Genomic DNA, 24,694 nt, shown 5'->3' with positions numbered 1-24,694 from the left:
TCAGATTTGAAAAGGACAAAAAAGGCACGGGACGGGACAGTATTCCTTTGGGAGGCAGTGAGACCTAGCGTCATACATAACTATGATGCTAGAAGCCCGCCTCCCTGAACCGTGTTTGGTCCGGGAAATGCGGGTGACATGTGGTCCGTATATCAAGGACCGAACACGGTCATGTGAATAAGGCCTTAAAGACAGTTTTGGTACTAATATTATATTACTGTATCTTTAATAGTAGTTATACAATATTATTATTACTTTTGGCAGTCATTAATAACTTTTCATATTACCACTTTAGAATTTCTATGCTTATAGCTATTGATTTTGCTTATTATATTTGTGTTAAGGTTTGTCTGCCGGGGTAAGGGCAAAAAATGGGCACAGGGCAGCCTTGTCTCATTTCCTTACCAAAATGAAATGTGAAGATGTCAGTTCTCATGCATGTTCTTCATTATCAGATATAGCAACTTGGATAACTGGTTTCTATGTGTGCCATGCATTATGAACATATTCTCAATGTCAAGGAAGTCCACCTTTACTCTGAAAGCCTTTTCTCTGATCATGCAAGTTACAATGTCACAGCACTCAACCAAATAGATACTGTACAGAGAACACTGCTATAATTGTAGAATACAAATGTCAAGAAATATATAATTGTAGGCATGACACTGCTCTCTGAAGGCTAGGATTTGTTTAGGTATAGATTATTTGGTAGTACAGATAACAAGGGTCCCATCCTCACAATTAAAGGGGTTCTCCACTACCGGACCACTGATGACCTATCCAACTGATAGGTCATCAGTATATATTTGGTGCGGATCCGACACCCGGACCCTGCACCGATCAGCTGCTCTGTTGGCCTACGGGCACCAGATGTTATTGCACATTATGCAATGTATGCAGCCGGAAGCAGTTGGCTCTGTACATAGCATAGCGGTCGTGCTGCTGAACTGCAGCTCTGCTCCTGTTCACTTGAATAGCAGCAGATTAGCAGTAATGCAGCTCGGCCGTGATTCCATGACTGGAGCTATCTGCTTCCGGCATGGACGTCCAGTGCCCGTAGGCAGCCGGAGCGGCTTAACGGTGCGGGGTCTGGGTGTCGGACCCCCATAGATCATGTACTGATGACCTATCCAGTGAATAAGTCATCAGTTGTCTGGTTGTGAACAACCCCTTTAAAGGTTTTTCCAAGGGTATGAAAAACACAGAAAAATACCTATATGTGTCTGAATGCTCCTCAGATGATGCCACCATAGCTCAAAAATAGTTATCTTTCATTATGTTACCCAGCTCTGTACAGCACCTCTGTTTTGTTGCTGCCAGGGCTTGCTGTGGGCGGGATTACCATAAAAAGCACTACTGTTCCCATGATTCCTCTCCCCTCTTATAGTCATTGTCTATATTTACAGCTGCCTGCATGCCCCTCTATTACAAGGTATAAGGTAATGTTGTAAATACTTACTTACCCGATTACATGCTGCCCAGCATGTGAAATACGGAGGGAGGTGGGAAAGCAGGGAGCAGTGGAGATAAGAGACATGTGATATGCGGCCAACGTATTTAGTATTTAGTCTACATCTCGTCACACAAGAAGGAGATAAACACCAGGAGCATGGTCATGTAACTGCATGTGAGACTGGCTTACAGAAACATTTTAGCTACAGTACAAGTGACTAATTTTACTGCAGTTACACCATCTGCACTCAATTTCTAAAGATCGGAAACCCCCTTTAAATTTTCCAGTGTTTTGTAAATAAAGCGTAAGTTATATAATTTTCTAATACCTTTGTGTTTCAACTTCTCACCATTTTCAAGACCTCTGTTTGAGGTCATAGAATAGTAATATTCTTGTTTACATCCAGAAGCCTTTACAGATCTAAAATCTCTCACAGCTAAGAGGTGTATACAATGTCAACTAAATACACCAGCAACACAAAAATGTCCTGATTTACGATTTACTACAATGTAAGTTTAATGTATTATGTGGATTTTAGGCTTTTTAGATCATAAATGATTCCCTAGACAGGATATAACAGTATCACTAGAAAGTCACAGAACCTGAAAAACCCCTTAACAGGACACTAAGGGCCCTTTTACACGGGCCAATTATTGGGTAAGCGAGGGTTCACTGAATGCCCGTTCCCGTTCATTGCCCAGGGTAAACAGGACATTTGCTGATCATGTCATTTTTTAGTTTCTGCAGCAGAAAATATTATCGTTGTGGGCAGCACATCTCCCTGTGTAAACACGGAGACCTGCTGCCGACATGATAGAATAGTATGGGGATGAGCAATCAGAGTACCAAGCGCTTGTCCCCATACATTACTGATAACATCTCCTTGTGAAAGGAGCAAACAAGCGCCGATCAACGAGCTGTCTCGTTGATCGGCACTCGTTGTTATGGCCAAAATGGTCCGGTGTAAAAGGACCCTGAGCTTACATTTTGTTATCTTTTTCTAATGCACAATTTATAGTTCCCTGTAAGCACCCTAATTACAGTATGGGTTCTTCAATGGGATGAATGACAGGAACTAAATGAAAAGGTCTTCCCCATGACGACTACAATTACCATTTATGGCATATCAGTCTAATATAATATCAAGGTTTAATCATTGGGCACAAAAGCTGGGACGCTGAGGATGGTGGTGTCGTATCCCACATTCACAGTGGAGAAGTGGCTGCATGTGAATAGTCATCCTCTATGCTAGTCTATGGCAGACTTGGCTGTTTTTGAATCTCCCATAGACTGTGATGGAGCAGATGTGCATTTGAATCCCCACCGATTAGACACCAAGTTGCACACAGTACAATGGTCCAAATAAGTTGATACCTGGCATGAATATATATTCTAATAGTTTTATAATCAATATAATAGTACCATTGGAGAAAACTCACTTATTTTTTTTGTATATATTGTAAACAGAAAAGATGGCACCTAGTATTGCAGCATCAGCTCCCACATCACCAGTGCAAGACCCAGAGGAGCTCCAGAGGAGGAAGATGGATAAGAGGGCCAAAATTATTGCCGAGCTGATACAGACAGAAAAAGATTATCTGAATGATCTGGAGCTCTGCATCAGAGAAGTTGTCCAGCCACTCAGACAACACCATGTGAGTATTGACTTTTTCTTTCCAAACAGTCTAATATATACCGTACATATAGGAGTCACACAGTGAATATGTGTCATTTTCTTACTGCTTTATTTGCATGTTCCTTGGTTTACACTTGTATGTTTATCATGACTACCAAAACAGAACTTACTCTTTTAGTTGTCTTCTGCACATTATTCTACAAAACGAAACTTGGGCATGGCGATGGTAACAGAAAATACATCAGGATATAGATTTGTACACTGTAGTAGAGAACATTAACCCCTTAAGGACACTGTTTTGGCCTTGTGGCACAGCCGATTTTTTTCAAATCTGACATGTGTCACTTTAAGTGGTGATAACTCTGGAATGCTTTTACCTATCCAAGCGATTCTGAGATTTTTTTTCTCGTGACATGTTGTACCTTATGTTAATGAAAAAATGTAGTCATTACTACACCCCTCAATAAATTTTTCTACTGGTATAGTTAGCATTTGGAGCTATTTACCCATATGTGGTAATAAACTGCTGTTTGGAGCCACAGCAGGGCTCAGAAGGGAAGGAGTGCCATTTTGATTTTGGAGCACAGATTTTGCTGTAATGGTTTTTGTGCATCATGTCACACTTGCAGCGCTTCTGAGGTACCAGTACAGGGCAAGCCCCCAAAAATTTTGGAACTACACCCCCTAAAGTATTTATCTAGTGGAGTGGTGAGTTGATGTGCAGAATTTAAAACTGATTTTTTTTCTCACAAATGTGTAATTTATAGGACACATATTTCCTATAAAGTACATTAAACGGAATAATTGCACCCCAACATTGATTATGCCTTTTTTGCTATATTTATAAATATCCCCATCTGCTGCTCAATCAAATGGTGGGCCCCAAAAGGAGCACCCTGCGGCTTTCAGGACACAATTTTAGCTAAATTATAGGCCCTATTCCACGCCCTTAGGGGATTTCAGCTGGCAGAACAATGTAACACCCCCAGAATTTACCCCATTTTCAAAATTAAACCCCCTAAGGTGTTCATCTAGGGGGTGTAGTGCAAATTTTGAGCCCACATTTTGGTCCAGAAAATATGTAAAGCTGGTGTGAACATTTTTAATTTGAGGTTTTTTTTCACAAAAATGCCATTTTAAGGGTATTTTTGCCATGCAAAATGCATGATACTGAAGGAATGCACCCCAATATTTATTGCACCGTTTCTCCTGTGTTCACTAATACCTCTACTTTGGCCATAGCCTGCTGCCTAGCCACATGAAAGGGCCCGAAGCTATACAACATCCCCAGAAGTTACTCCATTTTGAAAACTATACCCCCTAAACCAGGGGTCGGGAACCTATGGCTCGCGAGCCAGATATGGCTCTTTTGATGGCCGTATCTGGCTCGCAGACAGGGCTCCTACCTGTCTATGGGAAGGATGCATGCACCGCGCTCCATCAGCCCGTGCACCGCGCTCCATCAGGCCGCGGTGCACGCTGATATTGGTAGTTCTTTGATGGCCTGATAAGCATTGGCGGCAGTGGTGAGCGGCAGGGAGCATGGACTACATTTCCCATAACTCCCTGCATAGCCGCGCCGTCTGCAAGCACGCACCTGCGTCCCCTAGTGAAGCGGCATCTGCCTCCTCCCTTGTGTCTCCCTTGGACGTTCCAGAAACCCCTGGCTGTGCTGCTGCTTTGAATGTGAACATTATAACATGGAAATTGTTACACAGCCTCATGGTCAGCAGCAGTGAGCTGCATCAATAAAGGGGCTGTGTAATACAGTGTGTCCCACCAACCCCCCCTTCCCACTTCACCCCTGAAAATAATCCCACATAATCCATTATATAGCCCCCCCCCCAAAAAAAAAAAAAAATATGGCCTTAAAAAGCATCTGCCACCCATATTACACTCTTGGGGGCTTTAAATTAATCTCTTGTGGGCATAAGAAACTGATTTAAAGGACCACTATCAGGGCAAAAATCTGTTCTGAGCACTTCTTTACAGCTCTGGAGGTCTCCCAGAGCTGTAATAAAGCGCTCAGGAACGGCGCCCGTGCTATATGTTATTGGGGCGCTAGCCCCTGTTTTTACCTTCTCCCATAATGCAGCGATTCCACCCGATGACGTATCTGTGTGGGATCGCTGCATATACTTTCACTCTAGCACGCATGCGCCGCCGGCTCTGCCTCCTCGGCGCTTGCTGAACCGAGGAGACATGAGCTTCATAACCCCCTCCATTTATATTCGTTGTGCTCCGCAGCTCTTACTTCCGCGTTGAACCGTGCATCTTACGTCGTGCTGCCACTGGTGCGCATACGCTGCCAGCAGATTCCATTTACCTCTATGGAGAGAGAGGGAGCAGCGTGACGTAAGATGCAGGGATCAACCCGGTAGTCGGAGCTGCAGAGCACAACGAATATAACTAGTTAGTGAAGAAGATGGCTAAAAGAAAGAAGGATGAGGAGTATCGTACTTTTCAGCAGGAGTGGACAGACGAATTTGCCTTTGTGGAGAGAGCAGGTTCACCAGTTTGTCTTATATGCAATGATAAAATTGCATCCATGAAGCGGTCAAATATAAAGCGCCACTTTGACACACGCCATGCTTCATTTGCATCGAAATATCCTGCAGGGGACAGCAGGAAGAAAGCCTGTCAAGAGCTGCTGTGCAAAGTGCAAGCTAGTCAGCAGCAACTTCGAGTTTGGACCCAACAAGGTGACTTAAATTCGGCTAGCTTTGTTGGTGCTTTGGCAATTGTCAGAAACGGAAAACCATTCACAGATGGGGAGTATGCCAAAACATTTATGCTTGATGTTGCCAATGAACTTTTTGATGATTTTCCGGATAAAGCCAAGATTATCAAACGGATAAAAGACATGCCTCTGTCAGCAAGAACAGTTCATGACCGTGCCATCATGATGGCAAATCAGATTGAGGCATCCCAAGTGAAGGACATAAATACAGCTCTGTTCTTTTCTCTTGCTTTGGATGAATCAACTGACGTAAGCCATATATCTCAGTTCAGCATCATTGCAAGGTATGCTGTCGGTGACACGTTACATGAGGAAAGTCTTGCTGTTTTGCCTCTGAAAGGGACAACAAGAGGGGATGATTTGTTCAAGTCATTCACTGAGTTCACTAAAGAAAAAAATCTACCAATGCATAAACTTATTTCAGTGTGTACTGATGGTGCTCCATGCATGGTAGGAAAAAACAAAGGATTTGTAGCGCTTCTTCGTGAACATGAAAAAAGACCTATCCTTAGTTTTCACTGCATTCTACATCAGGAGGCACTTTGTGCTCAGATGTTTGGTGAGCAGCTTGGTGAGGTGATGTCACTTGTCATTCAGGTGGTCAACTTTATTGTTGCCCGTGCTTTAAATGATCGCCAGTTTAAAACACTCCTGGATGAAGTTGGGAATAATTATCCTGGTCTGCTTCTGCACAGCAACGTGCGCTGGCTGTCAAGAGGGAAGGTGCTCAGCCGTTTCGCAGCTTGTCTGAGTGAAATACGAACTTTTCTTGAAATGAAAAACGTTGACCATCCTGAGTTGTCCAACACTGAGTGGCTCCTGAAGTTCTTCTATCTTGTAGATATGACTGAACATCTGAACCAGCTCAATGTGAAAATGCAAGGCGTTGGTAATACAGTTTTATCGCTTCAACAAGCTGTGTTTGCATTTGAAAATAAGCTGGAACTGTTTATCGCAGACATTGAAACAGGTCGTTTAATACACTTTGAAAAACTGGGAGAGTTTAAAGATGCATGCACAGCAAATGACCCTGCACAACATCTTGATATTCAGCAGCTAGCAGGCTTTACATCCAATCTCCTGCAATCATTCAAAGCGCGCTTTGGAGAATTTCGTGAGCACACTCGTCTTTTTAAGTTCATCACTCATCCACATGAGTGTGCACTGGACAGCACTGACCTGAGTTATATCCCTGGTGTCTCCATCAGAGATTTTGAGCTACAAGCTGCTGACCTGAAGGCTTCAGACATGTGGGTGAATAAGTTTAAATCACTTAATGAAGATTTGGAAAAACTTGCACGACAGCAAGCAGAGTTGGCAAGCAAACACAAGTGGAGAGAAATGAAACAACTCCAACATGCAGACCAGCTGATTGTCAAAACTTGGAATGCACTTCCTGTCACATACCAAACACTGCAGCGTGTGGGTATTGCTGTACTGACAATGTTTGGCTCTACCTATGCATGCGAGCAGTCTTTCTCACATCTAAAGCACATCAAGACTAACATACGTTCACGTTTAACGGATGGAAGTCTCAACGCCTGCATGAAGCTAAACCTCACCACGTATGAACCAGATTACAAAGCCATCAGCAAATCCATGCAGCACCAGAAGTCACATTAACGGTAGGAAGTATTCTATTCATCGTTGGTTAGCAACAGCATTAAAACGTTATTATGTTATAAAAAAAAGAGTTCGGAGATTTGTTGTTCTTTAAAATTAAATACAAGTCAATGTGTGCACTTTATGTACAGTGAGACTATTTAATAAAGTTCAATTATTTATTACGCTGGGTGTGCCTGCTTGTATGTACCACTTTAAGTAGTAAATGCTTTAGTTCCCTATGGGTCTGAGCCTCTCTTTTTTGTTCATTTTCTGTAAGACCAACACTTTTAAAAGGGCCACTGACAGATACAATTGCTCCAGCGGTCACTTAGTACACAAAGGAGTGTTCCTCTCTGCTGCACTAAGCCACCGCTGGACCTAAACAATAATTCGCTGTAAAATAATAAAATAGATAATTGACATAACTGACAATGCGTTGTGTGACATGTCCAACATTCCAGCTTCTTTCTTCTGCGAATGCCTCAAAGCTGGCATTCTCTCAACATCAGGTGGGAAGAATGCCAGCTTCCAGTCATGCGCAGGAAAAAGAAGAAGCCAGACTGCTGGACTGATGTCATGCATCGCAAGCTCACAATGTAAGTTATTTATTTAATTTTTTTACTGCTAATTACCATTGTTTCAGTCCAGTTGTGGCTTTATACAGCAGGGAGGAGCATTCCTTGCTGTACTAAGTGAACATTGGAGCGATTGATCTGTCAATGGCCCTTTAAACATATTGTACGGCTCTCGCGGAATTATATTTCAAAATATGTGGCGTTTACGGCTCTCTTAGCCAAAAAGGTTCCTGACCCCTGCCCTAAACTATTCATCTAGGGATGTAGTGAGCAAAGTTTTTAAAGTGGAAAATAACGGGGGTTAGGTGTAAAATAAAAATGGAAATGTGCCATTCTGGTACAGCATATATAAATGGCATGTATTCTCACAATTTATTCCTCTACTCTGTTACTCCTATGTTTAGAAATATGCTGCATTTCTGGGGGATCAAACAATAGAGGAGCACCCATTTTTACTGGTAAAAAAGGTTTGACCCTAACAGTGAATTTTTGCCTGTAGTTACTGAATGACCATATCATGCCAACAAAGCTGTTGACCATCAAACATAGCCCTGGTTTGATATATAGTAAGTTAGCAAGCAAGGGAAAATTGTCCTGTAGTGAAGGGCAATAGACATGAAAAATGGAGGAGAAATCGATACAAACGTGTTGAAACTCAAGCGTGTTCACAGGATCAAATAACAGTTCCAGGGAAATATATTCAACATATTTTTTCAAAGGGACTTGTTGTACAAGGCCTCTTTAGCACCATCAATCACTATATGAGAGACGGACGTGCCAAGTGACGTTGGCACACCATAACAGGTCCCTGCCCGGCAAGGTAGGAACTGCAATGTGCGCAAAACAACCTGTCACCTGCAGAATATATAAGGGGCAGTGTCCAACACCGTATATATGGATAGTAAAGGACCACCAATCCCCATAGTATTGTCAGCTTTACTAGTTTTGTCGATTTTAAGAGGTCAGTGAAGAAACAGAATAAAACCATCTACACCGCGTTCCAAATTATTATGCAAATGTTATTTTTCGCTGATTTTCCTAAATAGTCGATGCAAATGACAGTCAGTATAATCTTCAAGCCATCAACCATTGGAGTATAATGCGAATATTATTGAACAAGTCTCCTAATGATAACAGATTTTTTTTAGAAGTAAAAAACTCAAAATGCACTGTTTCAAATTATTATGCACAACAGAGATCAAAACATTTTGAAGGTTGTAAAGAGAACTAAAATTGTAATTTGTTGAATTTGCAGCATCAGGAGGTCATATTTACAGAAATCAAAAGCTCTTTCAATAAAAAAAACTTAACAGGCCAAGTTACATGTTAACATAGGACCCCTTCTTTGATATCACCTTCACAATTCTTGCATCCATTGAATTTGTGAGTATTTGGACAGTTTCTGCTTGAATATCTTTGCAGGATGTCAGAATAGCCTCCCAGAGCTTCTGTTTTGATGTGAACTGCCTCCTACCCTCATAGATATTTTGCTTGAGGATGCTCCAAAGGTTCTCAATAGGGTTGAGGTCAGGGGAACATGGGGGCCACACCATGAGTTTCTCTCCTTTTATGCCCATAGCAGCCAATGACACAGAGGTATTCCTTGCAGCATGAGATGGTGCATTGTCATGCATGAAGATAATTTTGCTACGGAAGGCACGGTTCTTCTTTTTGTACCACGGAAGAAAGTGGTCAGTCATAAACTCTACGTACTTTGCAAAGGTCATTTTCACACCGTCAGGGACCCTAAAGGGGCCTACCAGCTCTCTCCCCATGATTCCAGCCCAAAACATGACTCCGCCACCTCCTTGTTGACGGCGCAGCCTTGTTGGGACATGGTGGCCATTTACCAACCATCCACTACTCCATCCATCTGGACCATAAAGGGTTGCACGGCACTCATCAGTAAACAACACGGTTTGAAAATTAGTCTTCATGTATTTCTGAGCCCACTGCAACCGTTTCTGCTTGTGAGCATTGTTAAGGGGTGACCGAATAATAGCTTTATGCACACTTGCAAACCTCTGGAGGATCCTACACCTTGAGGTTTTGCGGGACTCCAGCACCAGCGGCTTCAAATACCTGTTTGCTGCTTTGCAACGGCATTTTAGCAGCTGCTCTCCTAATCCTAATTAATTTGTCTGGCAGAAACCTTCCTCATTATGCCTTTATCTGAACAAACCCGTCTGTGCTCTGAATCAGCCACAAATCTTTTCACATTACGATGATCACGCCTAAGTTTTCTTGAAATATCCAATGTTTTCATACCTTGTCCAAGGTATTGCACTATTTCACGCTTTTCGGCAGCAGAGAGATCCTTTTTCTTTCCCATATTGCTTGAAACCTGTGGCCTGCTTAATAATGTGGAACGTCCTTCTTAAGTAGTTTTCCTTTGATTGGGCACACCTGGCAAACTAATTATCACAGGTGTCTGAGATTGATTACAATGATCCAAAGAGCCCTAAGACACAATACCATCCATGAGTTTAATTGAAAAACGAATAATTATATGTTTATGACACTTAAATCCAATGTGCATAATTATTTGGAACGCGGTGTAGAGTCCATACTGTATTGATCATGAACCACTTGATATCCTCCCCAAAAAAACGACGATGCCCATATCACCAGTTATGAGAATAAATATAACAGCTGAATATGGCAGAATATGGTCATAATAACAGGCAAACAGAAGCAAAAATATAAAAACCTCAGTTTATCAAAAGATATGATATATATTCACTTCTGATGGTATTCATCTAGGGGTGTAATAAGAATTTTTAAAGCACAAGGGGTTGGCAGAAATTTATGAGCTTGTAGAGAGTAACAATTGTTATTTTTTTATAGATGTGTCAGTTAGGGGAAGTTCACACAGAGTTTTTTGATGTGGAAACCGCGTCTGAAAAAGCTCCAAAAAACGGCCGAAAATGCCTCCCATTGATTTCAATGGGAGGCGGAGGCGTTTTTGTTTCCCACGAGTGGAAAAAACGTCTCGCGGGAAAAAGAAGGGACATGCCCTATCTTCGGACGATTACACCTCTGACCTCCCATTGACATCAATGGGAGGCAGAGAAAGCGTATTTCGCTGCGTTTTTTGCCCGCAGCGCTCAATGGTCGCGGGCGAAAAAGCGCAGCGAAAATCGGCGTGCAGGCAGAGCAAAATCTGCCTCAAAATTCCAAACGAAATTTTGAGGCAGATTTTCCACCGGCAAAAAAACTCAGTGTGAACCGAAGTAAAAAAAAATTTCAGTTGGTAACAATAAAGAAACACGTCAGTTACGTTTTTTTCTGTAGTACAAAAATATTCCATATGTTTTATTCATCTAGGGGTAGAATGAGAAATTTTAGATTTGTTTAGTTATTTTATATTCCAGTTTGTAATGGGGCAATAAAGCAAGAGGCATAAGAAAAAATAAATAAAATGAAAAGAGGCAAAGTGTCAGTGAAAAAATGTGAAAGATTTAATAAATTAACAACATTAACAATCAAAAGAGGAATGACAGGTTTTAAAGCAATCTTTTATACAAAGGCCGGGTTTGGAGGGGTTACGGATTCCTCGTTTGTAGCACACGCAACATTTTTTTGCGCCTGTAACATTTTTGTGTACGGCTGAAGGAAAATGTTGCCCTCAAACTATTTTTGAGGCTTCACTGGCTGATACTGAAGGTTCTACTTCCTCCTTACTGCCTTCAAAAATGTATTTTCGGATTATATTTTCCTGGTACTCCCGGTAATTCTTTTATACCAGGTCCTGGATTTCCTCATTGCATTATAGGGCGTAATCATCTGATCGGAAAGATCGCCCCCTCCCCCGCTCCCATATATTTATTATACACCTGTATACAAACAGACTTTTGGGTCTCACGCACAGGGACGAGAGTGCTTGAGAGGGACGATTGTGAATTGTAGTGAGCAGATGGACATCTTTCTTGTCCCTATACTTTAAGAAGAGCACCCCGTCACTGCACATTGCCCTGCTCTTGCCAATTTGTAGCCTTTGGTCTAGGAGGGTCTTTGGGAGGCCTCTCTGATTTTTCCGTACTGTTCCACAGGCTCCGACCAATCAGTGACTAATCAGTGTCATACACTTCTCATTGTTCCAGGCTATTGTTACAGCGTGATTGTGCAGTGAAAGAAGCTGGGCTGGAACAATCAGAAGTGTATGATGCAGATTAGTCACTGATTGGTCAGCGTCATACACTCCTCTGTACAACACCCAGTTGGTAAAAAATAAAAACACTCCCAGTTGGTCATCAAGAAACAAATTAGCATAAATCTAAACTAGCTCATAACTTGCTCAAAAATGATTGTTTTTCAAAATAAAAACCACTGCTGTTATCTACATTACAGCGCCAATCAGATTATGTAGGCGATAGGGCACTTATAATCTGGTGACAGAGCCTCTTTAAAAGAAGTTTTCCCACCACAAGAAGACTGTCAAGACCCCCCAATGACCCTCACAATGAAGGGGCCAAAGAGCTGTGGCTTCTTCACTGATTTTCCCTACATTCAGGTGTTTCTGTCCACCTTCTTTACAAGGAAATGCCACACTGCCCTGTTGGCTTCAATGGATCTGTGTTGCAGTTCCCAACACTGTGGGTAGACGGGAGCACTTCTGTGCATGCGAAAGGCCAAAGGGTCTCTGTCCCTTCATTCTCTGGATTGGACTCCCACCGCTTAGTTTGGTATTATATTTACAAAATGAGAAAGAAGCTCATATATCAATTACTATAAACAATCCACTACCTAACTTCAATTTTAACATTCAATATCAGTTTCTTCACGTGGCTCAGAGTGATTCAACTTGCCTCCAATGAATTATAGCTTTTCTACACAATACAAAGGTTCTATTTACACGTCACGGTCATATGGCGGTTTTTGTGACATGATTGTTGTGAGATTGCAGAAAAGACGCAACGCGTGAATAGACCCGTAGTCAAGTGTGTGCTATTTTTACCTTAATGTGTATCAATTCAATATTCTCAAAAGGATTATATGATCCCTTCATTAACCATATGCCTTCCAGGTGTTAAGTCAAAGCAACTTCAACACAGGCTACAAGTAAGCAAAGTACAATGTGTGTTATACTCTTACTAAGCCTCTTTTATAAACGTTTCTCTCCTAGTCAGAACGCTTTGATGTGGAAGCGCTATTCAGCAACATTGAGTCCGTCTGCCACATATCGGCCAAAATGGTATCTTTGTTGGAAGAAGCCACAACAGATGTAGAGCCGGAGCTGCAAGTGATAGGTATTTATGCCTTCTGCTTTCCTTGTCTATGCATTAGGTATCTATTTTCATGCTAGACTGATCTTGTGTCAGCTCCTAGTTTTCACTACACAAAGGAGCTCTGCATAGTGAGACACCCTATTATGCTACAGAGGCACACTGTAATACTAGTACTTAATGCCATTAAATTCATGACTTCATGTATAATAATGAGGCCTTCTTTTCACATAGATGCTTGGAAAGAAAGTTTCTCCTTTCTTATATGAAAAGCCTACTCTTTAATGAAAATGTAAGATTTAAAGACACTGCAAAAAATATGCTTTAGATCAGACATGGGCAAACTACGGCCCGCGGGCCACATACGGCCCGTTAGGCTTTTTAATCCGGCCCGCCGAACTTGTCCAAATCATAGTAAAAACCTCCTTTTTTTTCCCCTTTCCCTGCAATGCCCAAGTTTTCCCAATAGATGGCGCACTCAAAACACATTGACCGTTGTTAATGTGGCGCGTATTTCTCTTTATTTCACTTTAATTTTCACTTCGTTTCACGTCACCATTAAGCCCTTCGGTTTTCAAAGAGTACAATATCAGCCGTCACTTTGCCACGAAGCATGCAAACTATGCTAGCAAGCAGTCAACACAAGAACGGGCGGCTACTGCTCAGAGGTTGGCAGCTAATTTACAGAGTCAACAGAACTTTTTTCTTGATAAATCACAGTGCGTATGTTATTTTAATCTATTTACATTTCCTCCTCCCAGTATCTGCGAAATAGTATGTAAATGCCATATCTTGCATATTCCTTGAGACAAATTTATTAACTGATAAGGGCTATTTTTCACATTTGAAAGACAGTTAATAAATTGGGTTGTAGTGTTCTTACTGTGCTATGAGGTTTGCACACACTACATTTAATGCTTTAGTATATCCGGCCCAAACACTCCCTCCAAATGCTCCTGGCCCGGCCCCTCTGTCAAATTTTAGAACCCATTGTGGCCCGCGAGTCAAAAAGTTTGCCCACCCCTGCTTTAGATAGATAGATAGATAGATAGATAGATAGATAGATAGATAGATAGATAGATAGATAGATAGATAGATAGATAGATAGATAGATAGATAGATAGATAGATGATAGATAGATAGATACTGTCAATCTTAGGGCATGACACAAAGTATGAGGACAGAAAAAAATTAGCAGCCCTATGTCTCATGCTGATACTAAGAGTATGTAAGGTATTATGGTATACAACGTATATTGATCTAGTTCAGATAATAGGCCTAACGTATAATTTACGTGACCAGGTACGTTAGGTCCAGAATTATTTGGACAGTGACACAAGTTTTGGCATTTTAGCTGTTTACCAAAACATATTGAATATACAGTTATATAATGAATATGGGCTTAAAGTGCAGACTCGCAGCTTTAATTTGAGGAAGGGTTTAGGAATTACAGCTCAGACCAAATGTAATTGGACAATTATCTCAAAAGCTCATTTAATGTGCTGCATGGGCTATTCCCTCATTAATCATCGTTAGGCTGAAAAAAATGAAGAAATCCATCAGAGAGATAGCACAAATGTTAGGAGTGGCCAAATCAACAGTTTAGTACAGTTTTGAAAAAAAAGAGCGCACTGGTGAACTCGTGAACTCCAAAAGGCCTGGACGTCCATGGAAGACAACAGTGGTGGATGATCGCAGAATCCTTTCCATGGTGAAGAAAAACAACCTTCCCAACATATACCAAAATGAAGAACACTCTCAAAAAGAAAGGCCAGATTAGACTTTGCCAAACAACATGTAAAGAAGCCAGCCCAGTTCTGGAACAGCATTCTTTGGACAGATGAAACTAAGATCAACTTGTACCAGAATGATGGGAGGAAGAAAGTATGGAGAAGGCTTGGAACGACTCATGATCCAAAGCACACCACTTCCTCTGTAAAACATGGTGGAGGCAGTGTGATGGCATGGCCATGCATGGCTGCCAAAGGCACTGGGTCACTAGTGTTTATTGATGATGTGACTGAAGATAGAAGCAGCCTGTTAAGGATCTGCCAGGAACAGTTTCTGTATCCACGCCCATAGGTAATCAGTCTGCACCTGATTCTATGTCTGTGAGACTGACTCCATCTTCCACCACTCAGGATGGCAGGCTTAGGAGTGGGAGAGCCTATCACAGTCTGGCCAGACGGAGCTAGCTTCCGCCCTCTGTCTATTTATACCTGCCTTTCCTGTTCCTCCTTGCTTGTGAATCTTCTCTTTTGGTTTCCTGGCCCTGCTGCAGCTTCTGTACTATTTGACCCTGCTTCATATGACCCTGGCTTACTGACTACTCTTCTCCTCTGCGTTTGGTACCTCGTACACTCCTGGTTTGACTCGGCTTGTTCACTACTCTCCTGCTCTGCGTTTGGCACCTCGTACTCTCCTGGTTTGACTCGGCTCGTTTACTCCTCTTGTTGCTCACGGTGTTGCCGTGGGCAACTGCCCCGTTTCCCTTTGTTCTGTGTTTCCTTGTCTGGTTGTCTGTCGTGCACTATTGAGTGTAGGGACTGTCGCCCAGTTGTACCCCGTCGCCTAGGGCGGGTCGTTGCACGTAGGCAGGGACTGAGTGGCGTGTAGATTAGGGCTCACTTGTCTGTTTCCCTATCCCTGTCATTACATATTCACAAGCCCATATACCTACTCTACCCTGGTCCCTCACACCACTATGGACCCCCTTGAGACCCTGGTTCAGCAAATGCAGGGTCTCTCCCTACAGGTCCAGGCCCTGGCTCAGAGGGTCAACCAGCCTGATGCTACCATGGTAGTGCCCCTCACCTCACCTCTTGAACCCCACCTCAAGTTGCCTGACCGGTTCTCAGGGGACCGGAAGACTTTTCTCTCCTTTCGGGAGAGTTGTAGGCTCTATTTTCGTTAAAAGCCCCACTCCTCAGGTTCTGAGAGCCAGCGGGTGGGTATAATTATGTCCCGGCTCCAGGAAGGGCCCCAAGAATGGGCCTTCTCCTTGGCTCCTGACGCCCCTGAACTTTCCTCCGTTGATCTTTTCTTTTCTGCTCTCGGACTCATTTATGACGAGACTGACAGGACTGCCTTTGCCGAGAGTCAGCTGGTGACCTTACGTCAGGGTAAGAGACCTGTTGAGGAGTATTGCTCTGACTTTAGGAAGTGGTGCGTAGCTTCTCGGTGGAATGACCCTGCCTTAAGGTGCCAGTTTAGGTTGGGTCTGTCGAACGGCCTGAAAGACCTGCTAGTTAGCTATCCCTCTTCTGACTCCCTAGACCAGGTTATGGCTTTAGCGGTACGACTTGACCGACGTCTCAAGGAACGACAACGTGAACGTTTATGTGTTTTCTCCTCTGACTCCCCCATGATGCCTCCCGAGGTTCCATTGCTTCGTTCTTCCACGGAAGACCCGGCGGTACCCATACAACTCGGGGCCTCCGTGTCCCCCCAACAACGTAGAGAGTTCCGCAGGAAGAATGGTCTCTGCTTCTATTGTGGGGATGACAAGCATCAAGTGAACACCTGTCCTAGGCGTAAGAATAAGCAGCTGGAAAACTTCCGCGCCTAAGTGATCATCGGGGAGGTCACTTGGGCGCAGAGGTATTTCCCGTAAAGATGAAACGTAATAAAATCTTGCTTCCCTTTCAGGTCTCTTTTGGTGGTAGGTCTGCTACCGGCAGTGCCTTCGTGGATTCAGGGTCGTCTGCTAATATCATGTCTGTGGAATTTGCTATGTCTCTAGCTATGCCTTTGATTGATTTGCCTAAACCTGTCCCGGTAGTGGGTATCGATTCCACTCCTCTTGCTAATGGTTATTTTACACAGCATACCTCTGTTTTTGAACTCCTTGTTTGCTCCATGCATTTGGAGCAGTGCTCTGTACTGTTGATGCAGGGATTATCGTCCGATTTGGTTTTAGGCCTTCCCTGGTTGCAGTTGCATAATCCCACGTTTGACTGGAATACTGGGGATCTTACCAAATGGGGTAATGAATGCTTGATGTCATGTTTTTCTGTTAATTCTATTTCTCCCCTGAGGAGGTGAACACACTACCTGAGTTTCTTCAGGATTTCGCTGATGTTTTCTCTAAGGAGGCCTCCGAAGTGTTACCTCCTCATAGAGAATACGATTGCGCTATCGATTTGGTACCAGGAGCTAAGCTCCCTAAGGGTAGGATATTTAATCTCTCTTGTCCCGAACGTGAAGCCATGAGAGAGTGTATCCAGGAATGCCTGGCCAAGGGTTACATTCGCCCTTCTACTTCTCCGGTAGGTGCTGGCTTCTTCTTCATAGGGAAGAAGGATGGTGGTCTTAGGCCATGCATTGACTACCGTAACTTGAATAAGGTCACTGTAAGGAACCAGTATCCTCTTCCTTTGATTCCTGATCTCTTTAATCAGGTTCAGGGGGCCCAATGGTTCTCTAAGTTTGATCTACGGGGGGCGTATAACCTTATCCGCATCAAAGAGGGGGATGGGTGGAAGACTGCGTTTAACACGCCCGAAGGTCATTTCGAATACCTCGTCATGCCCTTTGGGTTGTGTAATGCTCCCGCGGTCTTCCAGAATTTCATAAATGAGCTTTTAAGAGATTACCTGGGGGTATTTCTTGTAGTGTACCTTGATGACATACTTGTGTTTTCCAAGGACTGGTCCTCCCACATTGAGCATGTCAGGAAGGTGCTCCAGGTCCTTCGGGAAAACAAACTGTTTGCGAAGACCGAAAAATGTGTGTTTGGGGTGCAGGAGATACCATTTTTGGGTCAAATCCTCACTCCTCCTGAATTCCGCATGGACCGCCAAGGTCCAGGCTGTGGCGGAATGGGTCCAACCTGCCTCCCTGAAGGCGTTACAGTGCTTCTTGGGGTTCGCTAATTATTACAGGAGATTTATTGCTAACTTCTCGGTCATCGCTAAGCCTCTTACAGACCTCACTCGCAAGGGTGCTGATCTACTCCACTGGCCTCCTGAGGCTGTCCAGGCTTTTGAGGCCCTTAAGAAGTTCTTTATTTCGGCCCCGGTGTTGGTTCAGCCCAACCAAATGGAGCCATTTATCGTGGAGGTTGACGCGTCCGAGGGGGGAGTGGGGGCTGTCTTGTCCCAGGGTACCAGGTCGCTCACCCATCTCTGTCCCTGTGCCTACTTCTCCAGGAAGTTTTCGCCCACTGAGAGTAATTATGATATTGGCAACCGCGAACTCTTAGCCATTAAATGGGCATTTGAAGAGTGGCGCCACTTCCTGGAGGGGGCTAGGCACCAGGTAACGGTCCTTACCGACCACAAGAATCTGGTTTTCCTAGAATCGGCCCGGAGGCTAAACCCGAGACAAGCTCGATGGGCGTTATTTTTTACCAGATTCAATTTTTTGGTACCTATAGGGCTGGGTCTAAAAATATTAAGGCTGATGCACTGTCGCGTAGCTTCATGGCCAGCCCTCCTTCGGAGGAAGATCCTGCTTGTATTTTGCCTCTAGGTATAATCATTTCCTCTATTGATTCTGATTTAGTCTCTGAAATTGCTGCTGATCAAGGTTCAGCTCCCGGGTTTGTTCCCCTGCAATTCCGGCTAAGGGTACTTAGGGAAAATCATGACTCCGCACTATCTGGTCATCCAGGCATCCTGGGTACCAAGCACCTCATTGCCAGAAACTATTGGTGGCCTGGGTTGCCTAAAGACGTTAAGGCCTACGTCGCCGCTTGTGATGTGTGTGCTAGGTCCAAGACTCCCAGGTCCCGACCAGCGGGCTTACTATGTTCTTTGCCCATTCCCCAGAGACCTTAGACCCATATCTCCATGTATTTTATCACCGATTTGCCTCCATCTCAAGGCAAGTCAGTGGTGTGGGTTGTAGTAGACTGCTTCAGTAAGATGTGCCACTTTGTGCCCCTCAAAAAACTACCCAATGCTAAGACGTTAGCTACCTTGTTTGTCAAACACATCCTGCGTCTCCATGGGGTCCCTGTCAATATTGTTTCTGACAGAGGGGTACAATTTGTTTCTTTGTTTTGGAGAGCCTTTTGTAAAAAGTTGGAGATTGATCTGTCCTTCTCCTCTGCCTTCCATCCTGAAACTAATGGCCAAACCGAGAGGATTAATCAGTCTCTATAACAATATTTAAGGTGTTTTATCTCTGACTGTCAATATGATTGGGTCTCATTCATTCCCCTCGCCGAATTTTCCCTTAATAACCGGGTCAGTAACTCGTCAGGGGTCTCCCCCTTTTTCTGTAATTTTGGGTTTAATCCACGGTTCTCCTCCGTTTCACCTGGTAGTTCCAACAATCCCGAGGTAGAGGTCGTTCATCGGGAACTGTACACAGTCTGGGCCCAGGTTCAGAAGAACCTAGAGGCGCCCCAGAGCATACAAAAAACTCAAGCAGATAGAAGACGTTCTGCTAACCCCTTGTTTATGGTCGGGGATCTGGTGTGGCTATCGTCTAAGAACTTGCGCCTTAAAGTCCCGTCCAAGAAGTTTGCACCCCGGTTTATAGGGCCGTACAAGGTCATTGAAGTCCTCAATCCTGTCTCTTTCCGACTGGAGTTGCCCCCATCTTTTAGAGTACACGACGTGTTTCATGCCTCCCTCCTTAAACGCTGCTCCCCGTCCTTGGCTCCCTCGAGGAAACCTCCTGTCCCCGTTCTCATCCGTGAGGGGGTAGAATTCGAGGTGGCCAAGATTGTGGACAGCAAGATGGTCCAAGGCTCCCTCCAGTACCTGGTCCATTGGAGAGGAATATAGGCCTGAGGAGAGGACTTGGGTACCCGCCCGGGATGTTCACGCTGGGGTATTGGTTTCCCCAATAAACCAGGTACATCTAGAAAGGGTCCGGTGGCCCCTCATAAGAGGGGGGGTACTGTTAAGGGGGGGTACTGTTAAGGATCTGCCAGGCACAGCTTCTGTATCCACGCCCATAGGTAATCAGTCTGCACCTGATTCTATGTCTGTGAGACTGACTCCATCTTCCACCACTCAGGATGGCAGGCTTAGGAGTGGGAGAGCCTATCACAGTCTGGCCAGACGGAGCTAGCTCCCGCCCTCTGTCTATTTATACCTGTCTTTCCTGTTCCTCCTTGCTTGTGAATCTTCTCTGTTGGTTTCCTGGCCCTGCTGCAGCTTCTGTACTATTTGACCCTGCTTCATACGACCCTGGCTTACTGACTACTCTTCTGCTCTGCGTTTGGTACCTCGTACACTCCTGGTTTGACTCGGCGCGTTTACGTCTCTTGTTACTCACGGTGTTGCCTTGGGCAACTGCCCCGTTTCCCTTTGTTCTGTGTTTCCTTGTCTGGTTGTCTGTCGTGCACTTACTGAGTGTAGGGACCGTCGCCCAGTTGTACCCCGTCGCCTAGGGCGGGTCGTTGCAAGTAGGCAGGGACTGAGTGGCGGGTAGATTAGGGCTCACTTGTCTGTTTCCCTATCCCTGTCATTACACAGCCGGATGAATTCTGAGGTGTTCAGGGATATACTTTCTGCTCAGATTCAACCAAATGCAGCGAGGTTGATTGGACGTCGCTTCACAGTACAGATGGACAATGACCCAAAACATCCTGCGAGAGCAACCCAGAAGTTTTTCAAGGCAAAGAAGTGGAATATTCTGCAATGGCCAAGTCAATCACCAGATCTCAACCCGATCGTGCATTCATGTCACTTGCTTAAAGGGGTATTCCCAGCTTGATAAATATACCTATAAAGCTTAAAGGGAATGTGTCGCTAGAAAATTATTATTTTTTTTTTAGTTAAACAGTTAGTGTATACATGATTAGACATTGTTAGAATTTTTTTTTATTTTTTCACAAGTCAGGAAATATTATAAATTAGATTCTAATTTATAACATTTCCCTGTGCTGGTCACTAGAGGGAGCAAATACACAGTGTAGTAGGCTTACATACAGTGGTCATAATACAAAACATACATAAGCATGACTTACCTGAAGCTGCCGCCGCCTCTCCCTCCGGTCTGTCTGCTCCCTCCGCTTGCTTCTGAACACATGCCCGGAAGCCGCAACCGGAAGTAGTCATCTTACTGTCTGGCCGCGGCTTCCGGTCCACAAGAAAATGGCGCCGGATGTCGCTCGGCCGTAGACCTTCCATTTGGACTGTGTGGGAGCGGCGCATGCATAGTGAATGGAACGGTGGGGCTGTATGTGCCGTATTCCATGTCTGTATGTGTCGTTAATCGACACATACAGAGATGAAAAAAAAAATGGCAGCCCCCATAGAGAAGAAAAAGTTTGAAAAAAAAAAGGTAAAACACAAACACACAAATAAATAAACTTTTTTGAAATAAAACACTAATAGCAAAATTATCCCCAAATTTTTTTTTCGCGACACCCTTCCTTTAACAACATAAAATTAGGCCTTTTTGTAAATAGCATCTTTTTTTAATGCTGTACATTGCGAGGTATCCTGGCTCCATCTTACTGACAGCCCCTCTTTGTTTATTGCTGATTGCCTAGGGGTCCGGCAACCACTACTTTCCTCTAGCAGTGGCCGCGCCTGCGCTGTTCTACCTCTTTATTTTGCAATGAGGATGGCCGGGATCTCGGGAACGCGCATGCTAGAGCATGTGCAGTAGCTCCCTGCCCACCTACCTCTCTTGAGTTCTATTCAAGTATATACGACGGCCCCCAAGCATGCGCAGTAGCCATGGAACTGTCCTGTACTCGGCACATCAGTAAAGGCCAGCCTAGTTAGCTGATCCCTTATCAGAACTGGTATGTAACATTGTCTGTTACATACTTATGCTACACAGCAGCATGGACTGGCCGCTGTCCCTGGTGTAAGCTGCTTATAAATCAGCTGTATGAGACAGTGTCCTCCTCGGTCTCCTCTGCTCTCATCTGCTGTAAGGAAGCCAGCCCTGTATCAGTGCAGGCTTCTGTACTGCCGACAGGAACACAGGAGACAGAGCAGGACGCTGTCTCATACAGTTGATTTATGTGCAGCTTACACCACGGACCCTACAGTCAAGGGCTCCTCCAGGACAGGAATTCCCGGCCAGAGTGTCGGAAATTACACTCCTATGAGCCCCAATGGAGTTGCTACTGGTAGGGGGGTGTGTAGCAAAAACGACATTATCTAACGATGTCGAGAGCGCGCACTAACAGAGCAGAGCGGCTTGATTGACATCAAGCCGCTCGCGCCCCCTTTTAGATAATATAACTAGCAGTAGCTGCATTAGTTGAGATAAAAGGGAGTTAGGAAATAATGATTAAAACATTTTTTAGAGCAATATATTTTTATTTTTATTTATGTTTAGGATGTATTAAAAAAAATTACTCAACTTGGGAATAACCCTTTAAGACAAAACTTAAAGGGGTTTTACAGGAATAAATTTTATTACAGTTTTAACTTAATTGAACATATTTAATAACATTTCTAATATAGTGTCTGTTTACCTGTGCCAGCGTTACCCTGTTCTGATCTGCGGTCACGTTACCGCACCCAGTGTAAATTTTTTATTTCCTGTGACGTTCCGTGTCTTTGCTCAGCCAGCACTTCTGGCTGAGAAAGGCACGGCATATCATCAACTACATTTACAGGCAGTGGGCCAGGCAGATGTTTCATGAGCTCTTCAGAGCTCTGCCTCCTCTGGTCCCGCAGCCTGTAGACCTAGTTGATGAAGTGCCGTGTCTCTACATAGCAGGAAGTGCTGGCTGAGCAAAGACACGGAGCGTCATCAATCATAGTACACGCCCCCTCCTCCTGTCTCGTCGTCCACACCTCCTCCTCCTTCTTCACTCTTGGAGCTCGCACACTGAAGTGCATGTGAGAAAGAGGAGCGGAATATCTAATCCCTGGCCACAGCGTTGCCGAAGCTGTGGCCAGGGATTACGCTCCAGGAAAAGTCCCTGTCTTCACTGTCCATACATGGACAGTGACTTCAAGGACTTTTCCTGGAGCGGTCCCCTACTCCTAAAGCCGAATCCCCGGCCACAGCAGTCGACGCTGTGGCCGGGGATTCCGCTCCAGGAGAAGTCCCTGACTTCACTGTCCATATATGGAAACAGTTACATCAGGGACTACTGAAGCGGAATCCCCACCGTTATGGCCGGGGATTCCGATACAGTAGAAGTCCCTCACTTCACTTTCCATATATGGACAGTGAAGTGAGGGACTTCTCCTGGAGCCGTCCCCTACAGGGAGGTAGGGGGGGGTGCCATCTATGGGGGGTGACTATGTACAAGGGGGCTGTGTCGCACTACCTACAGGGGGCTGTGTGGCATTACCTACAGGGGTGCTTTGTGGCATTACCTACAGGGCGGCTGTGTGGCATTACCTACAGGGGGCTGTGTGGCATTACCTACAGGGGGGCCGTGTGGAATTGCTTACAGGGGAGTTCTGTGCCATTACCTACCGGACGGCTGTGTGGCATTACCTACCGGACGGCTGTGTGGCATTACCTACCGGGTGGCTGTGTGGCACTACCTACAGGGGGCTGTGTGGCATTACCTACAGGGGGCTGTGTGGCATTACCTACAGGGGGCCGTGTGGCATTACCTAGAGGGGGCTGTGTGGCATTACCTACAGGGGGGCTGTGTGGCATTACCTACAGGGGGGCTCTGTGGCATTACCTGCAGGGGGGCTATGTGGCATTGCCTACAGGGGGCTGTGTGGCATTACCTACAGGGGGGGCTGTGTGGCATTACCTACAGGGGGGCTGTGTGGCATTACTTACAGGGGGGCTGTGTGGCATTGCTTACAGGGGGCTGTGTGGCATTGCTTACAGGGTGCTGTGTGGCATTACCTACAGGGGGCTGTGTGGCACTACCTACAAATGAAATTCATCCGTTTTTAATGCAAAACGACCGAGAAAAACTGACCAAAACCGCAGTTTTTATCGGCCGACACTCGGACCCTGTCGTGTGAATAGAGCCTAAAGGTAGTTGATGACGCGCCGTGTCTCTACACAGTCAAAAGTGGTGTCTTAGAAAAGACACGGAGCATCATCAATCATAGTACACGCCCCCCCCTCCTCTTATCTCGTCGTCCACATGTCACAAAGGGTCTGTGAACCCACTGGGCCATACCGCCTTGGCGGTAAGGAAGCTGGCCAACATGGTGCAGGACAATGTCTATAGTTCGTATAGGGTACCTGTGGCAGCTTGGACAGTAGCAAGGCAGGCTCGGCTTGGACTAGGCAGCAGGTAGACGTCAGGCGAGGTGAAGCAGGTCAGACGTGGACCAGCATGACACGACTTTGGCACAACACAGTGCTAGACCAGGGAGGTATGGAAATGCAAGGAACAGGAACTGGAACAGGAACACACTAGGAGGCCATCACATAGACAAACTATAGGGAACATAGAAGCATAGAAGCAGGAGGCTGGACCCCTCTTATAGTCCAGTGTACTCACGGGTCAAGGGTCATCAGAATGTCCAGTGCGCGCTGCCCCTTTAAGAGCGGGCACGAGCGTGCGCACGCACCCTACGGGATCCGGCTGAGGTGTTTTGACGCGAG

The 24,694-nt window shown here is 44.8% G+C and overlaps 1 protein-coding gene across 2 annotated transcripts in view; it reads left to right on the top strand.

Moving 5' to 3' along the window:
* Positions 1–24,694, top strand: part of LOC142738359 (rho guanine nucleotide exchange factor 38-like) — a 107,593-nt gene that overhangs the window by 69,694 nt on the left and 13,205 nt on the right. The window contains exons 2-3 of one of the 2 annotated variants that reach the window (XM_075849757.1): positions 2,921–3,108; positions 13,135–13,258. In XM_075849757.1, the coding sequence (XP_075705872.1) occupies positions 2,921–3,108; positions 13,135–13,258 (312 nt within the window). Of the gene's footprint in view, positions 1–2,920; positions 3,109–7,938; positions 8,031–13,134; positions 13,259–24,694 lie in introns of those variants that run through there. The other variant, XR_012880592.1, reaches the window with a different exon arrangement.

The sequence above is a fragment of the Rhinoderma darwinii genome, chromosome 1, assembly GCF_050947455.1.
Source record: "Rhinoderma darwinii isolate aRhiDar2 chromosome 1, aRhiDar2.hap1, whole genome shotgun sequence".
Lineage (NCBI taxonomy): Eukaryota > Metazoa > Chordata > Amphibia > Anura > Rhinodermatidae > Rhinoderma > Rhinoderma darwinii.
Note: the sequence above shows the minus strand (reverse complement) of the source record. Positions and strands in the feature narration are given on the sequence as shown.